Here is a 21,858-nt window from a genome sequence, read left to right on the forward strand (position 1 = left end):
ATCATAATTTTGAGACAGTAATTGTAGATGTATTACTGAGTCAACTGCTTTTTGGAAATCAAGAAATAGAGCATCAACCTGACTGCCTTGATCCAAAGCTTTTGGTATATCGTGTGAGAATAGTGCAAGTTGGGTTTTGCATGACTGATGTTTTTGAAGTGCAGGGTGGTTGGCATGGAGGGGGTCATTCTGTTTGAGATACCTCATTACGTTTGAGCTCAGAATATGGTCTAAGAGTCTACAACGTATCAGTATCAAGGACACTGGATGGTAGTTTTGTGGATAACTTCTGCTACCATTAATTAAAACTTCCGGGTTGAATTGCCGTGGTCCATATATAAAACTTCTTCTCCTTCCTGACATTTCATTGCCTACTGCGGGCAACATCTTCTGACGTGAGTCGGCAACTGGCTGCTAGGTACTGGAGGTCCTGCTTATATAGAGCGCTTAGATGGCGCCACCACTCATCACGTGCTTTCAACTTTAAAACTATCTCTGGCTAGTGCCATCTCTCTTGATTACAGCTAATCAATTGTCACTTCATTGGTTCAAAGTCGACCGCCATATCTTGTCTAGTTTTAAACCTTCTTCTTTTTTATTAAAATTATTTTCGTGCTTGTAGATCTCTATAGCTTGTCTATACATGCGGGTATAATAATGTGAGGTCCTAGCTATCACGTTTGTCTCACTAAATTTTATTTCATGATCACTGTCTTTTAAAACGTGTTCCGCTACAGCTGATTTGTCAGTCTGTCCCAATCTACAGTTGCTTTTGTGTTCCGTTAGGTGGGTATTAACACTCCCTTTTAGTTGTTCCAATATAAACCATGCCACAGCTACACAGAATTTTATACACACCTGGGATAGCTAAGGGGTGTCATGCATCTTTCACCTATCTTAAACTTTCACTAATTTTCTTGGTAGGTTGAAAGATTGTCTCCACTTGAAACTTGGCCAAAACTTTCCCAATATGGTTCATGATGTTATGAATCAATGGAAGAAAAACTTTTCCATCCGATGGTGGTTGTTGTGTATTTTCGGACACTTTTCTTCTAGGGTGGAGTGCTCGATCTATTTTGTTGTCAGTGTACCCATTTCTCCTGAAAGCCATTCGCAAATGGCTTAATTCATCTTGCAAATAAATTGGCTCACAGATGTTATTAGCCCTGTCCAGTAAAGTTTTTATGACTCCTCTCTTCTGCCTAGGATGATGATTCGAATCCTTACGTAATAACGATCAGTCTGTGTGTGTCTTTCCTATATACCTTGTGCCCTAAAGTCCCATCCGCCCGTTTAATAACCAATACATCCAAAAAATTTAGTTGTCCATTACTCTCTTTCTCCATGGTGAATTGTATCTTTGAATTGAGACTGTTTATGTGCACCAAAAAATCACTCAGTTCCTCTTCAGCATGATTCCATATCACAAAGGTGTCATCCACATATTGATACCATTTCAAAGGGCTTTTTTTGGCCAACTGCAGTACTTGTTATTTGAAAAATTCCATAAATAGATTAGCAATAGCAGGGCTCAGAGGGCTGCTCATGGCCACCCCATCAATTTGCTCATAGAACTCGTTGTTATATTGAAAATAAGTCGAGGAAAGACAATGTCAAAACAAAGCTATTATATCAGTAGGAAACATATCAGCTATGTAAGAAAGAGCTTCGTCAACAGGGACCATGGTGAACAGGGATACTACATCGAAACTGACAAGGATGTCACTTGGACTAACTGTGATCTCCCTCAGTTTTTCGATAAAATGCATGGAATTTTTAATATGAGTGTCAGTTTTACCTATATACGGTTGCAACAAAGAAGCAAGATATCTAGCCAGCTCTTGAGTAGGAGCCCCAATGGCACTTACTGTTGGTCTCAATGGGACATAGGGCTTGTGTATCTTAGGTAAACTATACAGTCTATGATGGTAAGCGTCCATTTTGCAAAGGTATTTTTTATCTTCTGTACGAATGGAAGAGCTTTTTATTAATCGCAGGGTAGCACTTAACACTTTCATTGTAGGGTCCTTTTTCAGTTTTTTGTAGGTGGTAGGATCCAAGAGGCCACTGATCTTTCTATGATAATCCTCACTCTTCAGCACGACAGCAGCGTTACCCTTATCAGTAGTAAGTACAATAATATTCCTGTCTGCATTAATCTCCCATAACGCCTTCCTTTCTCCTAGGGATAAATTACTGCTGGGTGGCTTGGCTTTACATAATATCCTCACTGTCTCCATCCTGATTTCATTGGCAGAATGCGGTAATAACAGACGAATCCCTCCTTCTGTATTGGCAACAATATCTTCCGTGGTAATCTGTGATGGAGTGATAGCAAAATTTTCTCCTTTCGAGAGAACAGAGACTTCCTCCTTGGATAGTTCTTTCCCAGACAAGTTGATAACTGTATGAGAATTGTCTGTAATCAATGTTTCCTGTTTTTTTAAATGCTCAAACTTCTTCTTCTGCTTGTTAGAAGACACTTCTGCGCTAAGTTCCATAGATCTAGATTTAGTGAGACAAATGTGATAGCTAGGATGTCACATTATTATACCCGCATGTATAGAGAAGCTATAGAGATCTACAAATATTACCTGTGATAATATCATGGTGAGCTTGGAAACGCTGTATCCAAGATGAAGAACAATTGAAATTTACATTTGCCAACAGATGCACAAATCCATTTGCTTTTGCTTGTAGAATAGACCCATTGACTTGCACATTATTTGATCTCTGCTGCTGAAACAATGTAAGTAAAGCTTCTGCAATATCTTTGTGCGCAGATGTTCTCGCTGTTTTGGCTTTTAAGGAATTGTGTTTGAAAAGAGACTGTATTTTCTTTTTGTCCTTGCAAATTGTAGAAACTATTGGGAATGAGATACCCAATTCCTTCACAATGCTGACGTTTGTTCCCACATTTTCTAATCACTATATTATGTATGACTTTTAAGACATTTCCCCCAAAAAATGTAGCTAACAATACATAATTTTATTGAGACTGGACGTTGAGGCTAGATCACACCTGACATAGTAAATTAAGAAACCAAGTTGGTAAAATCCTAAAATAAGGAGTCTACTTGTGCTGCATTTTGTCAGTCATTCATTTACATTCATTTTGAAAAGTGATGCCTCCAAATTTTTTATGTGAAAATTCTTAAAGGTGTTTAAATAAACCAAATGTTATTAATGTTCTACATTTTTATTCTTGTTGTCTGCATATTTGCAACCCTCTGTTTATAGAGTGCTCCGAACTGTAGCGTGTAATATAGTGGTGTCTAACATGACCGTCTGTGCATGAGAAAAAAAATGTTATAATCGTGTTTCAAATTCTGAGAGTTCACCCACACATGGAGCACCATCTCCTTCAGCACAAAAAAGCCAGAACACACTTGAGCACTGTGACATCTACAACAATCCCATACCTTGGGTTCATTGTCATTGCTCACCCTCCATACAGTCCCACCTTGGCCCCATCCAATTCAATTTTCATCTGCTTCCAAAACATACTGAATATGCTCAAGGAATTTGCTTTGATGAAGCAATGCAAGCAGTGGTGAGGTTGTGGCTCTATGAACAAAGTCAAACAATCTAACAACAAATTGTTCTCTCATTGGGAGAAATGAGTTTGTTGCCAGGGTGACTATGTTGAGAAATAAATATATAGATGTAAGAATAAAGGTGTAGAATGTTAATAATGTTTTATTTAAAAAGCTGTAAGAGTTTTTGTATAAAAAATTTGGGGGACATTACTTTTCATCATGTCCTCATAGGTCCTTCATGTAGATGCATGTGACTTTACAAAGAAAACAGGAATCACAGAGGGTCTTCCTAACATTCTGCATCAGAATTGCTTGGGAGAATACAACCTTCATAATATCAGAAGGGTCGACATTCTTTTTGGACTCAGAAATCCACAGACCACAAGGTCAAATAAAGTAACATCCACTAATGTATCATCCATCTAAATGACAGATTTAGGGTTGGGAAGGGGATGGGCAAGTACACTACTTGCCTACGGCACAAAAATCTCTAATGAATTTGAGCTGTCTCTGGGTCATGTTAAATTATTTGAATGCATTCATGCATCCCAAAAGTGTTATTATCAACATTCTCTACAAAGCAATCATTGAGAGTGAGATGTTCAGAGATGGACATCCAGCCCAGAACACTTATGAAGATATTTTTGCACAGCATTTCATATTTTCATATAAGGAAGTTAAATAAACAACGGCTGTGCATTGATTAGACATATATTTTCATTAAGAAGGTGAAATACCAAATCAAAATATTAGACAATGTATGGTATTGAACACTGTACTTGTGTTTTTCAATAAAACTTTTCTGTGTATATATTCACAAACTCATATTGCTGTGTAAAGCAATATTTTGGCCACTCTTGCAAGTGGTCTTCATTAGAGTGGAATATTCACACCACTCTGGTGAAGGCCATTTCCAATAGTGGCCAAAACATTGGTTTATAAAACAACATGATGATGCAGTTAGTTACATAGCTAGTAAAGTTTTTTGAAGGCAACAGTAGCCATGGAACCCTAACCTCATGCACTGGTACTGTTCTTTAATTCTGTGTGCCATTTACCACTAAAACATTAGCAAATATGGAAACATTTTATTCAAATGATAGAAAACTCCCTCTAGAGATTACTGCATGTACAGCTCATGCCTTCTGCTGGGCTCAAGGATTCTAACACTTTATTGTTGAGTTAAGTGATCAGCTTTTACTACTCAGTGTGGTGGCCAGCAGGTGGCCAGAATTTTTATCAAAAATGTGTTAATGATTTCTGAGGGTAGGTGCAATGACTGTTGGATAGAAATCATAAAGGGTCACTTCTGGTGGACAGGATGATAAAACTAGCAAAAACCTCTAAAGTCAGTGGCCTCTAAAATCAGTGGTAGCACCTTCTATCATTAGCCCACTGTTATGGGATGGGTCTGATCCAGAGCTCCTGTGAAGACTGCATTATTGATAAACTGAAAACGTTTTCACTACTTGACAGCAGCAGCAGCAGTACCAACAACAACAACAATAATAATAATAATGGTTATAACATATTTTGGATGAAGTACCATAGGAAACAACTGTAGTTGAAATAACTGTTCATTACTAGTTTGGGGAAGTTGTTCATTTCAATCTTGTTTTGAGTTTCCATTCTATAAATTATTCAGAGTTTTAAACAAATTAGGTGCATGGACAGATTCTGCTCTTTATTTCAAGAAATGGGAAACACTGTCTGAGAGACGATCAGAAATCAAAAGTAATTTATTCTAATAATGGTAACTGATGACAGCAGAAAACAGTATCACAATAAATGACTGTTGATTGTTCTCTAATAATGCACCCTTATTGTTTATTTACAAAAACTAGAAATTGGTACCTATATAACCAGATATAGGTATAGTACGAAAATGAAGCATTGTAGGGGACTTCAACCATAGAACTTGATTTCATTCAGAACGCTATCTGTTACCTAGCACGCTTGGCTACAAGACTTCCTCACTTAAGACATTTATTAAATTTTTTATGTCTGTGGACCATTCTGTACAATAGTATTGGATAAGTTTACATGATATGTGAAAAATTAGAAGTTTAAAATATACATAACTACATACATACATCAGTAAAATGGCTGATTTCTTCAAAAATATCCTCTGAAATACAAGTATCTATATAAAAAAACAGTGGTATATGTACATAATTACCAGAGATGAAAATCAATTTATGCTTTCTGAAAGTTTTTACATATTTGCACAGTTACATATGAAAGAATACATTAGTTTTTTTACTTCAAGGTACTTTTTAACACTGTATGGAGAAGTTTTAATCAAGTGACATGTTAGTCTATTTTTGAAGACAGGCATCTTTTCTATTATCTTCATATAGTTTGGCAAACTGTTGTACAAAAGGCATCCTGATTTTGTAGGTTCTTTGCCAAGTTAATTTGAGTTGATTTCCTTCAATATGATAATCATTTTTATTTCTTGTGTTATAGTTATGGATACCTCTTTGTATCTCTTTGTGACAATGCAGCATGGCTACTTTTTACACAGATAATTTTTTCATGTATGTATAGTGATGCTGTTTTCATTATGTTTAGTTCCCTGAATTTATTTCTGCTGGAATCTCTAGAAGATTTTTTATTATGCATCTTACAGCATTCTTTACTGGCTCTTTGTACGGGCACATTTGCAGAATCTCCCCACACCCTGCATCCAAGTTTGTATGTGTGTGCAACTGTGTGAATGTATATTCTGTAGTTATCTCTGAAGAAGGACATCCTCCAAAAGCTTAGCAACATTACGTAGACAGCTTTGAACAGTGGAATGTGCTTAACTTCCTTATAGAGCCACCTTTCTCACACTAAAATGTCATTCTGAAGCTGTGTTCTTTTTTTACATTAGAATATACCTCACAAATGTAAAACAGTCTAGCGCAGCAAGTTAAATATCTCTATAAGCTTATCATTCATTCTGTACCAGGCAGTTGACTGAAGATTATATGTCAGATACCTGAATCATTTCACTTTGAGCCCAGCCATTTATTCGTGGACTTCATCAATAACGGGCTATTCATGACCCCACCATTGCTCTTATGAAAGAAGAAAATTTTTCATCATCAAAAGGCCAAGACATTATATGACAATTGTGAGTTTGGTGGATACAACAGTATTGCATAAATGAAGAATCCAGAATGCATGAAGGAACATAACTGTGGTGTGTTTCACAACTGATCCAGGACAGTGAGAAGGTGAACACATCATTGTAAAATCAATTTTTAAACAAAATGCAATTGAAACATGTTACTGCATTTACCTGATCAGTGGGTACAATTTGGCACCAGCTTTAGGAGACCAGACAACAAATTAAACAAGCAGTCCTCAAGGAGTGGTTAGGATTTGCCAAGGAAAATGTCCATCATAACTGGTGAAACATTGAGGTGTGTGTTATCATTGTGGGCAATATGTTCATGAGCAGCTCATGAACAGCTTGGGGAAAAAGCTGTGACTGAGAGCTTCCCTCGTCTGAGCATTCTTTGAGCAACATTGCTCACAAGTGCATCAGCACTCTGAGCCTGAATGTCCCTTTGTCGTCACCAGAAATGCTAACAGCAGATGGCTCTCATTGAGCAATTCATGAACAGCTCATGAGCAACATACACACTTGCGAGTAACTTGCTCAAGAGTTATTCAGACATTGCTCAGTTTGCAAGTGTATACATAACTTTGCATTTTCTGATGAAATGGTATTTTTCTCAGTTAACAATGGTTCAATATAAGTACATAAGTCACAACATGTTCATTTTGACCACAGATATGTCTGTGAGTCATCTCGTAGTGATGTGTCTGTGGTGGCATGTGGCTGGATCTCTCTATTTGGACCTGAAGTGCTTCACAGGGTGATCGCTGGATTCATGCTGTCCAGTAATTATGAGTAATGTCACAATCCCATCAGTTCAATAATTGTATTGTGAGGGAGTAATCTGTTTTCTGAAAGACTAGTTTCCAGAACACATGTTGAGATGGTGCTGTGATTGTCTGCAGAACAGACAAGATTATTATTCCTAAGTGTTCTCCTCACATGTTGATGCATAGAACCCATCAAAAATGTGTGAACAGAAATGAGATGGATGCTACAAGAAAACTGGCCAGACCCCATGCCAAGAAGATGAAGTAATCTTATAAACATTAGGGGAGTAGGTGCCAAGAAATGAGGGATTTATTTCCCTCTTAATAGACTTCCTCACTAAAGTCAAGAGATCTGTGGAAGCATATTAATTGGTGAAGAAATCATGTTCTGCCAGTTTCAGGGCCCAAAACAACTTAACAATAACTGTGATCCCTTTTCTCTGTTAATTTCAAGTGCTCTACAGATGCAACACAGTATAGCAATAACAGAAGAATATGCAGCTTTGGGTTGGGGTGGGAGGAGTGTTGAATCACATGTAACAAAATGGAAGTTCAGTCTAACCTTTCGACAAACACGCTAAGCTATATACACATTGTACTGTTTTATCCAATGTTTAGGTGATGTATCTTAACAATTTTACATCTTTGACTCCAAGTCAACAAGGTAATTGCAGTTTCCTTATCCACATCATGAGAAATTAAATGCAACAGGGTTCCTTGTGAGTTTTTAAAAATGTGTGTCCTTATGCTTATTACTCTTTCTATCCTGCTCACAATTAAAGGTGTAAATTTTTATGAGCTGTATTGTGTACACTGTTATTTTAGTAGCTCACAGACTACTTGGTGCGAATCTCAAACTTCAGCTCTAGCAACTTTTTTGTGCTGCCAAGTATGTATACTGCATGGAGCTCATTAGGTTTTAATTTTAATTTGCTAATTATTACGTAGAATGGGGCACCTCAAATATAGTGATGTCACTTGCATGTTCAACTGATCTCTATTACAACTGACTAATTTTTTCTTTCTTCACTCATGGAAATAATAAGAGTTATCGGGTATGGAAACAACGTGCAGATGAAGCATTCCAAGCAAAGAATAAAGAGGAAGTCATGAAGAAAAGACAAAAGGCAGCCAAAGAGAGAAAAGAGAAGATGGAAAAGGCGGAGGCAGCTCAGAAGGCATTTTCTGCCTGGAAGGCACTTAAGGATACTGAAATCAAAACCCAACAAGAAAGAAACAGGTTTGACAAATTGTACACATTTGCCTTGCTACTGGCTGAGAACATCAGTGATCATATTGTTTACCACTGTAAAATTTATTTCATGGCTCCACAAGTTTTGACTGTCTAGTCATTATCAATAGCCCAAAAATATTGTTTGGCTGAGTGCTGTGTCAAAACACACTGGGAATTCATGGAGGCTCCCAGCCCTTTAAAAGGAATCTCAATGAAATGTTGACTGCTGACCAGTTTTGACATAGCCATCAGCCAAGCAATATTTATGGGCTGTTGGTAAAACACACACACACACACACACACACACACACAAGTGTATCCCTTTCCGTGCACTCTTCACTTATTTGTGTGATTGTGTTATTTATTTTTCTGTATTTATTTTTCCTCCTTTTACTCATTTTTCATTTATTTCTGTCCTTTTTATAGTTAATTCCATTATATAGCACACTTTTTTCCCCTACCAAGATGTAAGTGGTGGCAGGATCTGGTTCTATAGTCATGTAGAGACCTGTTTGCTGGACACTGATTAACATTTTCTTTATGAGATCATTCTATGAAAAGTTGGACCATTACGGAATACGGGGAATAGCTCACAATTGGTTCACCCGTTACTTTAGCAACAGGCAGCAAAAGGTCATTATTCACAATGTTGATAACGGCTGTGATGTGGGATCTGAGTGGGGTACTGTCAAGTGGAAGGGGGGGGGGGAGGGGGGGGGCAGGGATCCTACTCCTTATTTATATAAATGATATGTCCTCTAGTATTATGGGTAACTCTAAAATATTTCTGTTTGCTGATGACACTAGCTTGGTAGTAAAGAATGTTATATACAACACTGGCTCGGTTTCAAATAGTGCAGTACATGATCTCAGTTCTTGGCTTGTACAAAATAAAGTAACGTTCAATCACAGTAAGACTTAGTTTTTACAGTTTCTAACACACAATTCAACAAAACCTGACGTTTTAATTTCACAGAATGGGCATATGATTAGTGAAACTGAACAGTTCAAATTTCTGGGTGTTCAGATAGATAGTAAGCTGTCATGGAAAGCCCATGTTCAGGATCTTGTTCAAAGACTTAATACTGCCATTTTTACTATTCAAATGGTATCAGAAGTGAGTGATACTTTGACATGAAAATAAGTCTACTTTGCTTATTTTCATTCACTTATGTCATATGGTATTATATTTTGGGGTAACTCTTCCCATTCTACAAGGATATTTTTGACTCAGAAATAGGCGGTTCGGGCAATAAGTGGTGTGAGTTCATGAACCTCTTGTCGACCTCTGTTCACGAGTCTGGGTATTTTGACATTGGCCTCTCAATATGTATATTCCTTATTGTCATTTCTTGTTACCAGTGTTTAGTTTATTCCCAAGAATAAGCAGCTTTCACTTGGTTAATACTCAGCAGAAATCAAACCTGCATTTGGATCGGACTTCCTTAACTCTTGTGCAAAAAGGTGTGCAGTATACTGCTGCATCCATTTTCAATAACCTGCCACCCGAATTCAAAAATCTTAGCAGTAATCCACGTGCTTTCAAATCAAAACTGAAGAGTTTCCTCATGGGTCACTCCTATTCTGTAGAGGAGTTCCTTGAAAAATTAAGCAGATTCTTATTGTATTGCTGATAGCGTTTACTTAAACTTATGGACTGACTTTTTTCAGGTTCACGAACATTTATTTTTATCTGTTATTACTTTTATGTTGTAATTTCATGTACTGACATATTCCATGACATTGGAGATTTGTTCCTCAATTTGGTCCTATGGAACATGATGTGTAAATAAATAAATAAATCAATCAATATAATGGAAGGAAACATTCCACGTGGGAAAAATTATATATAAAAAAGAAAGATGAGGTGACTTACCGAACAAAAGCGCTGGCAGGTCGATAGACACACAAACAAACACAAACATACACACAAAATTCAAGCTTTTGCAACAAACTGTTGCCTCATCAGGAAAGAGGGAAGGAGAGGGGAAGACGAAAGGAAGTGGGTTTTAAGGGAGAGGGTAAGGAGTCATTCCAATCCCGGGAGCGGAAAGACTTACCTTAGGGGGAAAAAAGGACAGGTATACACTCGCACACACGCACATATCCATCCACACATACAGACACAAGCAGACATATTTAAAGACAAAGAGTTTGGGCAGAGATGTCAGTCGAGGCAGAAGTGTAGAGGCAAAGAAGTTGTTGAAAGACAGGTGAGGTATGAGTGGCAGCAACTTGAAATTAGCGGAGATTGAGGCCTGGCGGATGACGAGAAGAGAGGATATACTGAAGGGCAAGTTCCCATCTCCGGAGTTCGGATAGGTTGGTGTTGGTGGGAAGTATCCAGATAACCCGGATGGTGTAACACTGTGCCATGATGTGCTGGCTGTGCACCAAGGCATGTTTAGCCACAGGGTGATCCTCATTACCAACAAACACTGTCTGCCTGTGTCCATTAATGCAACAAACTGTCCATTCGCATGAATGGACACAGGCAGACAGTGTTTGTTGGTAATGAGGATCACCCTGTGGCTAAACATGCCTTGGTGCACAGCCAGCACATCATGGCACAGTGTTACACCGTCCGGGTTATCTGGATACTTCCCACCAACACCAACCTATCCGAACTCCGGAGATGGGAACTTGCCCTTCAGTATATCCTCTCTTCTCGTCATCCGCCAGGCCTCAATCTCCGCTAATTTCAAGTTGCCGCCACTCATACCTCACCTGTCTTTCAACAACTTCTTTGCCTCTACACTTCTGCCTTGACTGACATCTCTGCCCAAACTCTTTGTCTTTAAATATGTCTGCTTGTGTCTGTATGTGTGGATGGATATGTGCGTGTGTGCGAGTGTATACCTGTCCTTTTTTCCCCCTAAGGTAAGTCTTTCCGCTCCCGGGATTGGAATGACTCCTTACCCCCTCCCTTAAAACCCACTTCCTTTCGTCTTCCCCTCTCCTTCCCTCTTTCCTGATGAGGCAACAGTTTGTTGCGAAAGCTTGAATTTTGTGTGTATGTTTGTGTTTGTTTGTGTGTCTATCGACCTGCCAGCGCTTTTGTTCGGAAAGTCACCTCATCTTTCTTTTTTATATATAAATAAATAAATCTATTCACATGGAACAGTCAAGATTCCCATAGATTTGGACAACTCAATACTGTGAGATCTATTACCACTTTTTGTTATTATTCATACAGCCTTTGTTTGTACATTCTGCTCACTTGTTCCCCAGAAAGTTATACTGTAATGAATTACAGAATGGACGTACGCAAAATATGTTGTTCTAGCATCCAGTTTAGCTGCAACTCAATGGGTATTCTGAAATCTAAATCTTAGCTTTATTCTCATTGTTATTTTCATTTCCAGTCTTATATTTCGCATGTTTGCCTTGATGTGACGTTCTGGTTACCTTCCTGTTCCCTTCACATTTATTTTTTCTCATATTTTTTGCTTTTTTCTGGCAGTTCCTCCACAAAGAAATTACTCATTTTATCAGCCAAGAATTTATAATTGTTAGCTGCTTTATGCTGGTGCTGGCTGCACATTTGTTGACCTAACTTTAGTATCTGGCAAGTAAGTACATTTTATTCAATATGTATCACATCATGTAGTTTCATACTGAATTAATTCATATTATATTAATTTTAGATAATATGAGCACATAATGTGCACTGTTTGATATGGGATTCTTATTTTTTTTTTTTTTTTGTAAAAGAGGACAAAAAGATCTCTTTCTTTTATAAATTGTCTGTGTGGTGGTTGTTGATTTCTTCAACAAGACTCAATGCTACTCTGATCTAAATGATAATAACCCTTATGATTTTAAGACACAGCAATGAAAAGTTTAACTCAAACCCTGCACTTTTATGTAATCTTTTTCATAATTCTCACTATAATTTAGGAATTATTTAATTATATTAACAAATATGTGATTAAACAACAGAAAGAAACTGTAACTGCCTTGACTACCACATAAATCTGAATGGACTTTCAGCACTAGTTGCACTTTCATTTACCTAAAAATGCAATTAATGCTGAAATTCTGTTCAAATCATACGCTGCAGTTGCAGATGTCCTGTGTCATAATGTCTAAAATAGATCTGTTCACAAAATGAAAGAAAAACAGTAGTTGCCCAAAGAGCATACAAATTGTGACGTTCATAAAGTATATTTGCTTAATGAAGACAGTGTCAGAGAACCATATCAAAGAGATTAAACAGATATCTGTAGCAGACAGATGAAGACATTGAGCAGGAATATAAGGAAAACAATAATGAATGCTGCTGATGAAGAAGATAAGAAGAAAGATACTTTGGAGAGGGGCCTCAAAATCTAGTCACCTGGCCTTGGAGCAACCATAAAGCTCAAACAATAACCTCATCTTGAATGTCTTAAGGCCCCAACAGAAGAAAAAAAACAGATTTACAAACAGAAGAGGTACATTGCTAAAAAAAGATGGTAAAAGATGGCCACCAAGAATCTTGGAAACAGTTTGTAAGTATAATTGAAGATGTCATCCACAGAGGACAAGCACTAGCCTGTAAGACAATGAAAATACTTAACAAAGCAGACAGAGAAACAGTGCAGATAAATAACATAGAACAGCAGCTATGAGTCAAACGCTACTAACGCCTTTGGCATTCAGACAGGCATAGAGAAAATGGTGAAATAGTATATATAGATTCGCAAGATGTGGGTGACATATACACAGAAGAGGTGACAGAGCCTATGATGGTTTTGAAAAACAGGAAAACTGTCAGGCATGAGCAGCATCCTGAAATACAGTGAAATCTCTCTCCACCTGAAACTGTTAAATCTATTCAATACGTGTTGGAAAGAAGTGTCATACTAAGAGCACAGCACCAGCAAAAGTTATATCACTGTATAAAAAAGGAGATAGAAGTAACTGTCAGAGTAACAGAGGGATTAGCTCAATGGATATAACATACAAGGCTTACACCAGGATCCTGAACAGCAGATTTAAAAGTAATATCAGAGTGCTTATTAAATGAAGAACAAACAGGTTTACACATGCAACATTTGTGATGAAATGATAATTGAACTGATGTACCAATAGGTCTCTCAACACTTGTGGAAGGAAATCAATTAAAAACTTGCAGAATTTAATTAAGAAACCCACTTAGCATTTGTCGATCTGGAAAAAGCATGTGATAAAGAAAAGAGGGTAACCACACCACAACAAAGAAAAGAGGGTACCCATACCATTTAATACATACATTAAGAAGCCCATATAAAAACACAATAGTCGCTTTAGATACAGAGAGCTAGCTGCACCTTTCACCACTAACAGGACCTATCATTACTAACATGACTATATCCACAAATAAAACTAAAACAGTGCCTTTTATAGGACAAGACCCTGTAAGAACAAAAATAGCAGTAAATAATACAGTAGTAGAAAAGGTTGGCCACTTAATTATCTGGTATATGATTACACATATGAGTATGACAAAGATACAGACAAAAATGTAGCAAAATTTGGAAACATATCTGGAACAATATATAGATACTTTAGAACCAAGACATAAAAAAAAATCATGATGTTTTATAAAGTAATGGCCTTCCACGCTACTCTACATAGTGGGTCATGGGTCAGTTACAAACCACACAAAAATGTAAGAGCCAGGCATCTTAAATGTGAATTATTGGGGCTGTGAAATGCTGTACCAGAGTAGACAGATTAAGAACTACTGGCATTAGGAAGGAATTTAAACGTATTTAACATAAGAAATGAAACTAGAGAAAACAGAAGAAAATGAAGTGAATGTCTGGGCATAATGAACAGGAGCAGACTAGATTACAAAGTTATAAATTATAATCCCATAGGCCAAAGAAGTGTGAGAAGACTATGGAGTAATGGGCAACATAACAGGCCTAAGCCTAATACTTGAGCTGCAGAAGAAAAAAATTTCTGAGACAATATTAAATGGATAGATTCCTACTCACTACATAGAAGAAGCACTGAGCACCAGACAGGCACATTGAAAGAAAGTTGTTAGATAATATCAGCTATTAATCTTAGTTCAGACATAGGAAAACACACCCACTTTCATAAATGCACAAGTCACACATTCATGGCCACTGCTTCCAGGTTCTATATGTTGCCACTTCTCATAGGGGATGTTGGGAAAGGAGGAATAAGTAAAATCCCTTACATTGTATGCTAGCAGCCACTGCACACAACACCAAGTTACTGTGCCTGTGTAGTACTGTTCAAGTATTTGAATAAATCAGTACGGATACATCTACATAGTTCAGAAAAGCTGGTATTGGGGAAGGGGATGGAGGATGGTCTAGATGGCACACATTTTGAAACATCCACTGAAATCAGGTGCATTGTGTTCAGCAGTGCATTCTGATATAGGGTTGTCAACTCTGCTTTGGGCTACAGTTTGGTGCCACTCAGGTGGACAACTGGTTGTTGGTCATGCCTACATAAAAACCTGTGGAGAAATTGCAGCTGAGTGGGTACAGTATTTGGTGTGGCTGCTTTGACAGGTGGCCCTGCTACTGGTGAGATAGAGTAAGCCTCTGATGGGACTAGAATAGGATATGATGGGTGGATGTATTGGACATGTTTTACACCTGGGTCTTCCACAGGGATATGCCCCATGGGACAATGGGTTGGACATGGGCGTGGGATAATGATTGACCAAGACTGCGTAGATTGGTTGGGCAGTAGAGTACCACTTCAATATGGCTGGAAAGGAATGTGGGTAGGATATTTCTCATTTCAAGGCATGATCAGAAATAGTTGAAGCCACAGTGGAGGATTTTGAAAAGTCCAATATGATATTTAGTAATGATGGGGGAGGGGGGAGCGGGTGGTGCTCCTTTGCAGCTGGTTCTTGGGAATGGTGGGAAGAGTAGAGATGTTAGAGGTGTCTGAGAAAATGGGGGTGGGAAAATTGTCGGCAGACAGGGTTTGGGGAATAGTGCTAGTCTGTGAAGACCTTCAGCATATGAGCAACAGAATTCTCATCACTGCAAATGTGACATCCATAGGTGGCGAGACTGAATGGGTGTAACTTTTTTGGTGTGGAAGGGATGACAAATGTTAAAAAGCAGATACTATTGATGCTTAGTTGTCTTGATATGGACAGAAGAATGGATGGAGCCATCACAGAGGTGGAGGTCAACAACCAGAAAGCAGACACATTGGGTTGAGGAGGACCAGGTGAACTGCATGGGAGAGAAGGTGTCAAGGCTGTGGAGGAATGAGGGTAGGGTGTCTTGACACTGGGGCAATATTGCAAAGATATCCTCAATGAATGTGAATCAAACAAGGAGTTTGGGGTTTCGAGAGGCTAGGAAGGTTTCCTCTAAATGGCTCAGGTTGATATAGGAGAGTGCCAAGCATGTTCCCATGGCTATTCTACAGATTTGTTTATATATCTTCTCCTCAGAAGAGAAGTAGTAATATGTGAGGATGTGATTAGTCAGAGGTAAAAGGAATAAAGTGGTGAGTTTGGAGAAAGAAGGATATTGGGAGAGGTAGTTTTTAGTAATGGTAAGGACAAGAACATGAGGGATGTTAGTGTACCAGGAGTGGGTGTCAACAGTGATGAGCAAGGATCCAGGTGGTAGTGGAAAAGGGTGAAGAGCTTATGAAGTGGATCATATCTTTAATATGGGAGGCTAGTCTGTGGGCAGCTAGTTGGAAGCGCTGGACAGCAAGAGCAGAGATCATTTTGAAAGGGACTCAGTAACCACCTACAATGGGGCAACCAAAATTGTTGAGGTTATGGATTTTGGGAAGCATGTAGAATGCTGATGGGCAGTGGTCAGTGGGTTGAGAATGGAGATGGATTCAGGGGAGAGATTTCAGGACTGCTCTACTTCTGAGGTACGATCATGGTGGCAGGGCTTATAGGTGGAGGAATCAGTCAATTGGTGGATGCTTTCTCTAATGTAATTGCTATGAGTCTCCACAGTGTTGGTGGAGCCTTTCTTTGTCTGCAGGGAAGGTGACTGAACCAAGGTATGTCTCGAGGTTGCGGATGGCTGTTCTTTCTTTCACTGAAAGGTTTGTTTTCCTGTGAACAAACCTGGGGAAGGATGGTGAGACCAACTCTCCCCCTCACCCATCAAACTCCCCCCTGGTTATCTTGAAGCAAAGACTTTCCTCCAACGTGGCCTTGCCCTCCTTCCACAGATCATGATGAATCACCTAACAGAATCTGAACCTGACAGAAGGCATCCGACAGCTGTCTGATTCCTTCATATACAAGCCCAGCCTTGTGTCAACCATGTTTAGATATTCTCTATGTATAATAAGACAGGAGTGTTCAGCATTCATATAAGTGGCAAAGACTCCTATCCCATTATACACATGGACTACATAAACATGTTTGACACAAGACAGTGCGCTCTTAAAAGGAATGATATACACTGATGTACTTTGCAATGAACTCTCACTTGAAAATGACATAGTAAAGTAAAGCAGTCATCAACCCGAAGATTGTTTTGAGGACCACAGTGCTTTACTTGGCATGGTCCTGTTGGAGGTGATGTGCCTTACCTTCCTCTGACTTTTGAGCTGACTTGCCTAGACAGTTATAGGGGGCCTGCAACTCGGCATTTGTCACATCAATAAATACTAAGAATGGCACATTAGGCCCAAATCATGAACATGGTGAATAAATACATTAAATAAGAAGCCATGTGGAAAATATTACCCTTTCTAAATTACTGCAGGTCTATGGACACAAACAAAATAGTCTGAGATCACTTTCATATAATGGGGTCACCTCTGATAGTGTATCTGCAGTGACAAGAATTCCCTTGTCCAGTATGCTGGTCTCATTCAGGTCTTCACAGAAAGATACTATCCTCTGAACCTAGTCTACAGACAAATTTCCCACCCCATACTCTCAAACAGCCCTAATCCTCTCATCACCCTGAAGAACCAGCTGAAAATGAACACCCTTTTCATTACCCAATATCATTCCAAACTGGAAACCACATCCTACACCAGGGATTTGGCTATTTGTGATCTTGGCTGGAAATGAGGAACATCCTATCTACTGTTCTACCCATCCCTCACAATGTGGTATTCTGTTGCCCACCTAATAAATGCAGTATCCTGGCCGTTCCTAATGTCACACATGCTCCCAATTCCTTATCACACAGCTCATACCTCTGTGGAAGACCACAGCCTTATCCTATACCATCAGAAGCAGGCCCACCTGTTAAAGCAGCCATGTCATGTACCTACTCTGAAGAAATTTTCCACAGCATTTTATTTGGGAGTGACCACCAACCAGATGTCCTCTCAAATGAATGGACACCACCAAACTGTGGCCAAGAGTTGACCACTAAATGGTGGTAAATGCTGCTGAACACAATGTTCTTGATTTCAATTGCTGCTTCATAATCTGTGCCATGTAGTTCTGTTGTATGCATAGTTTCACGTAGTCAGCACGTACACAACTTTCCCACTAGAGCGCGCCCCGCTAAGCACAACAGCGCAGGCACAGCACTCGTCCGTATCCGCACTACGAGATGGCACTGCCTTAGAGATGGACCAAATTCTGCTTCTGCCGATCTGCATATTAATATGTAACGCAGCCAATGAGATTGCTGCTAACATAGAACCTTTTCTCCTTGCGGATCACACTCGCGCAGTGATACCTGAGCGCACGAGGTATTATAACGAGTGTACAGACCTCCAATCAGTCAGTCTGCATTTGTCTGTACCAGTCTGCATTTGTCTGTACCAGTCTATAGTCATGTTTCAGTCTGTACCTAATAAGATTATCATATTCCTGTACATAGCCATGAAGAGAAATGTATAGGCACTTTGTCAAGTATCAGAGATATGTGAGAATAAGATTAACGTACCAAGACCAAAGGAACTTCAGATTGTCAATTGTAAATAGCATCCAGAATCAAGTTATGTGAGGTTTATGCTTGTTACTATTTTAATAAATGTGTGTGAAAATTAATCAAGTTCTGTTTAAAGTTGGTCACTGTCAATCTACTACTCTAAGCGTGCAAGTGACATTTCTATCGCGTGACCTAACGGCAGAAGATAAACATGCCACGATAAGACCACGAACCATATTGCTGACACTCGCCTACTTCGTTAGAGCGAGAAGTCAAATAATCTGATGGTGTGTGTACCGAAGGTCGTACAGGACGCACACCACAGGTTCCATACCCCAACGCCAGCTTTTCTGAACTACGTAGGTGGGTGATGTTCTTACATCCTTCATTGATGAAATGCTCCTGGTCTCAATCTCCATTAGCCCCCAGCCGCACACCCACCCCACCCCACCCCACCCCACCCCACCCCACCCCACCCCACTGTACCCTACCCTACCCTACCCTGCCCTGCCCTGCCCCAGGACCCTAACCACACTCATCTTGTACCCACACCCTCTTCCCAGCATTTCCCCTTCCTCTGTTCTATCACCCCCTTGCAAGTGGAGTGCACAAATTTACCAGTGCCAGTGTCCCTGTCACACTCTTTTTCCATGCCCCTTCTGGCTCTCTCTGAGCTGTCAGTTACCCTTCCCTCCCTCTCATTCCCCACTTCCTTTCTCCACTTTCCCACTCCAACCAACACAAACCCTTACCCCAGTCAACATGCAGAACTGCAGTCCTGGCATTGTCTCTTCAGCCAGCATGGTGTATCTGTATCTTCATATGTATCCTCTAGATCAAAACAGGATTCTTCTGGAAGTTAACAAAGTTTTCAGCTATGTTTATGTGCCTGTCACTGACAGAATGCCTCTACTAATCTGTGAATTGCTGCCTTTACTCCTAAATAATTTATGTTCTACAAAACTTTCATTACTGAATCTTAGTTATAAGTTTTCCATGTGGTACAATGTCAAACACCTTTCAGAAATCTAGGAGACAGGCTCTGCCAATTCACTTTCATCTACTACTGCAAGACATTCTTACAATTACAAGACCTCCCCCCCCCCCCCCCCCCCAAAAAAAAAAAAAAAAAACAATGCTAAGTCTTTGAGAGAGACTTCCATTCCTCCAGGATCATTATAATGCTTGATTTTAGAATATGCTTTAAGATTATGCTTGATTTTAGAATATGCTTTAAGATTTTAAAACAGGCAATAATGGGAGATACTGGTCTGTAATTCTGCAAAACATATTTGCTCTTATAGTAAACATGACTGACCTGCATTCTTTTCCCGTCATATGAGATTATTTATTTACTGCAGATGAGGTTCTCGATAAACAAAAGTAATAATTGGGACTTCTGGTGCTGTATATTGAATTCAAAATCAGCCAGTTATACCCAGGGCCTGGTGCTTTGCTTGATTTTAGTAGTCACCTTTTTTTTCAATAAAATTTCAATTTCAGTTGATAGATGCCATTGGTTCTGACATGAATAATTTACTTCACCTAGCAGCAACCCAAGCTTTAGATTGCTCCCAGGATGACCTCTTCCATATGATGGACAATTCTTCTTGGAATAGATCCCGTGTGCATTTTGTATTTGTTCCCTTCCAATTACACTATATATAATGCATGTAATATTTGACCTGTCTACCCATCTGTGTCGAATGGTATTATATTTTAAGGCAATTTCTCAGTCCAAGCTAAGCCCAAAAGCATGTAACATGAATGATTTTTGCTGTGAATTGAAGTGTGTTGTGGAAATATGTTCAAAGTATTAAGTATACTAACTAATGGTTTTTTTATGGTGAGTCCTTAAGAAAATTAACTGTGAATAACGTATAGCTCTTTTAACCAATGGCTTAGTTCAAACATTTAGTATGAAGAATAAGAACAATCTGCACAAAGACTTAAACATCACTCACTTGAGTCAAAAAAGATGTCAGTTATTCCAGGAACACATATTTTCAGTAACTGGTCAGAAATCAAGAATAATTTAATGAATTATAATTTAAAATTTAAGAGGAACTTAAAGGTAGCCAACCCTTTCTATTCCATCAATACTTTTCTTAGCGGATTCAACTGATGTGAACATTCTTAGTAATATAACATAACTTGAATGCTGTGTAGTATTCAACTAATGTGTACTTTAACTGCAGGAATGTGATCAATAAAAGTAAACATGATACATCATCATTCTGTGTATGTTACACCTACTGTATCAGTCTATTAATCTGTGAATGAAAATTAGTGTTTTTAGTTGCTCCATATTTTTGAAGGCCTGTGCTATGAATAATAAATCTAAGCACATTAAGTCTTGTGTAAAATATCTGTAGAGGGGTGAGTTGCATAAGATGTAAAACCCTTTCATTTGTGAATATTTCAAGATATTGAAACAGGGTTTTTGCAACTCTTAATAAATGAATTAAGAGCATTAAGCATAACACAAAATTATGTGCCTCGCAATATCTTAAACTGTTTAAGAAATAAAAAAGATGTTATACTTTATGCGTCTCATCCTGTATATTATATTCCTTGATATGTTTCGTAGCCATGAGAATATGTCCACTATTGGTGCATGTAAGTATAAAATATCTAATGTAAAATGGTGGAACACTTTCATAGCATACAGACATATTCTACAAATTGCAATAACCATTCCAGGCGACGTAACCGAGTCAAGATACAGAGAGAACAGATGCGTGCCACAGAAAGACTGTATCAGGCAGAGCAGGCATTTGAAGACTGGCTGGAGAGAGTGGAACATAGGAAAAAATTTGGCCGATCAGGTCCTGTTTCACCTGTACCATGGAATCCAGGTGGAGGGCCAATACAACTAACATAATTTACTTACTGGTATCAGGTTAAGAACATATCAGAACCATTTCTCCAACAGAAATTTTATTCGAAAAATTAAAAAAAAATTAAGAATAAATTTTTATGATTTTTCTGTTATGTTAATGTTGTTTTTTAAGTTCATTCCTAATTTCTTTGTTGCCAGAAAAACGATCATTTCTGGGATCATAATGAGATTCCTATTTAAAGAAGAGAAATGTAGGAATTCTTTGGAAGCATCTTTCAGTTATAACAATATATTTCATTCATTTCTTAGCATAAAATATGATCTCATACATGTCTTTTTTTTTTACCAACAATATTGGCAGACTGTATGTGGAATTTCTAAAAATACTGAGATCTCATATTTTGTAATGTTATTGAGATATAGTATCAGTTTTGTAAATTGTAATTTTTCTGTTATGTTAATATTGTTTTTATGATTATTCTTATTGTCTTTGTTGGCGGACAATAAATTTTT

General features: G+C 38.5%; 1 protein-coding gene across 3 annotated transcripts in view; it reads left to right on the forward strand.

Moving 5' to 3' along the window:
- Positions 1-21,605, forward strand: part of LOC124620577 (protein maph-9-like) — a 153,171-nt gene extending 131,566 nt beyond the window's left edge. For 2 of the 3 annotated variants that reach the window (XM_047147080.1, XM_047147079.1), the window contains exons 7-8: positions 8,468-8,661; positions 21,207-21,605. In XM_047147080.1, the coding sequence (XP_047003036.1) occupies positions 8,468-8,661; positions 21,207-21,387 (375 nt within the window). In that variant the 3' untranslated portion in view covers positions 21,388-21,605. Of the gene's footprint in view, positions 1-8,467; positions 8,662-12,118; positions 12,228-21,206 lie in introns of all 3 variants that reach the window. The other variant, XR_006980195.1, reaches the window with a different exon arrangement.
- The last annotated feature ends 253 nt before the right edge of the window (positions 21,606-21,858 follow it).

Source organism: Schistocerca americana, chromosome 1 (assembly GCF_021461395.2).
Source record: "Schistocerca americana isolate TAMUIC-IGC-003095 chromosome 1, iqSchAmer2.1, whole genome shotgun sequence".
NCBI classification, from domain to species: Eukaryota; Metazoa; Arthropoda; class Insecta; order Orthoptera; family Acrididae; genus Schistocerca; species Schistocerca americana.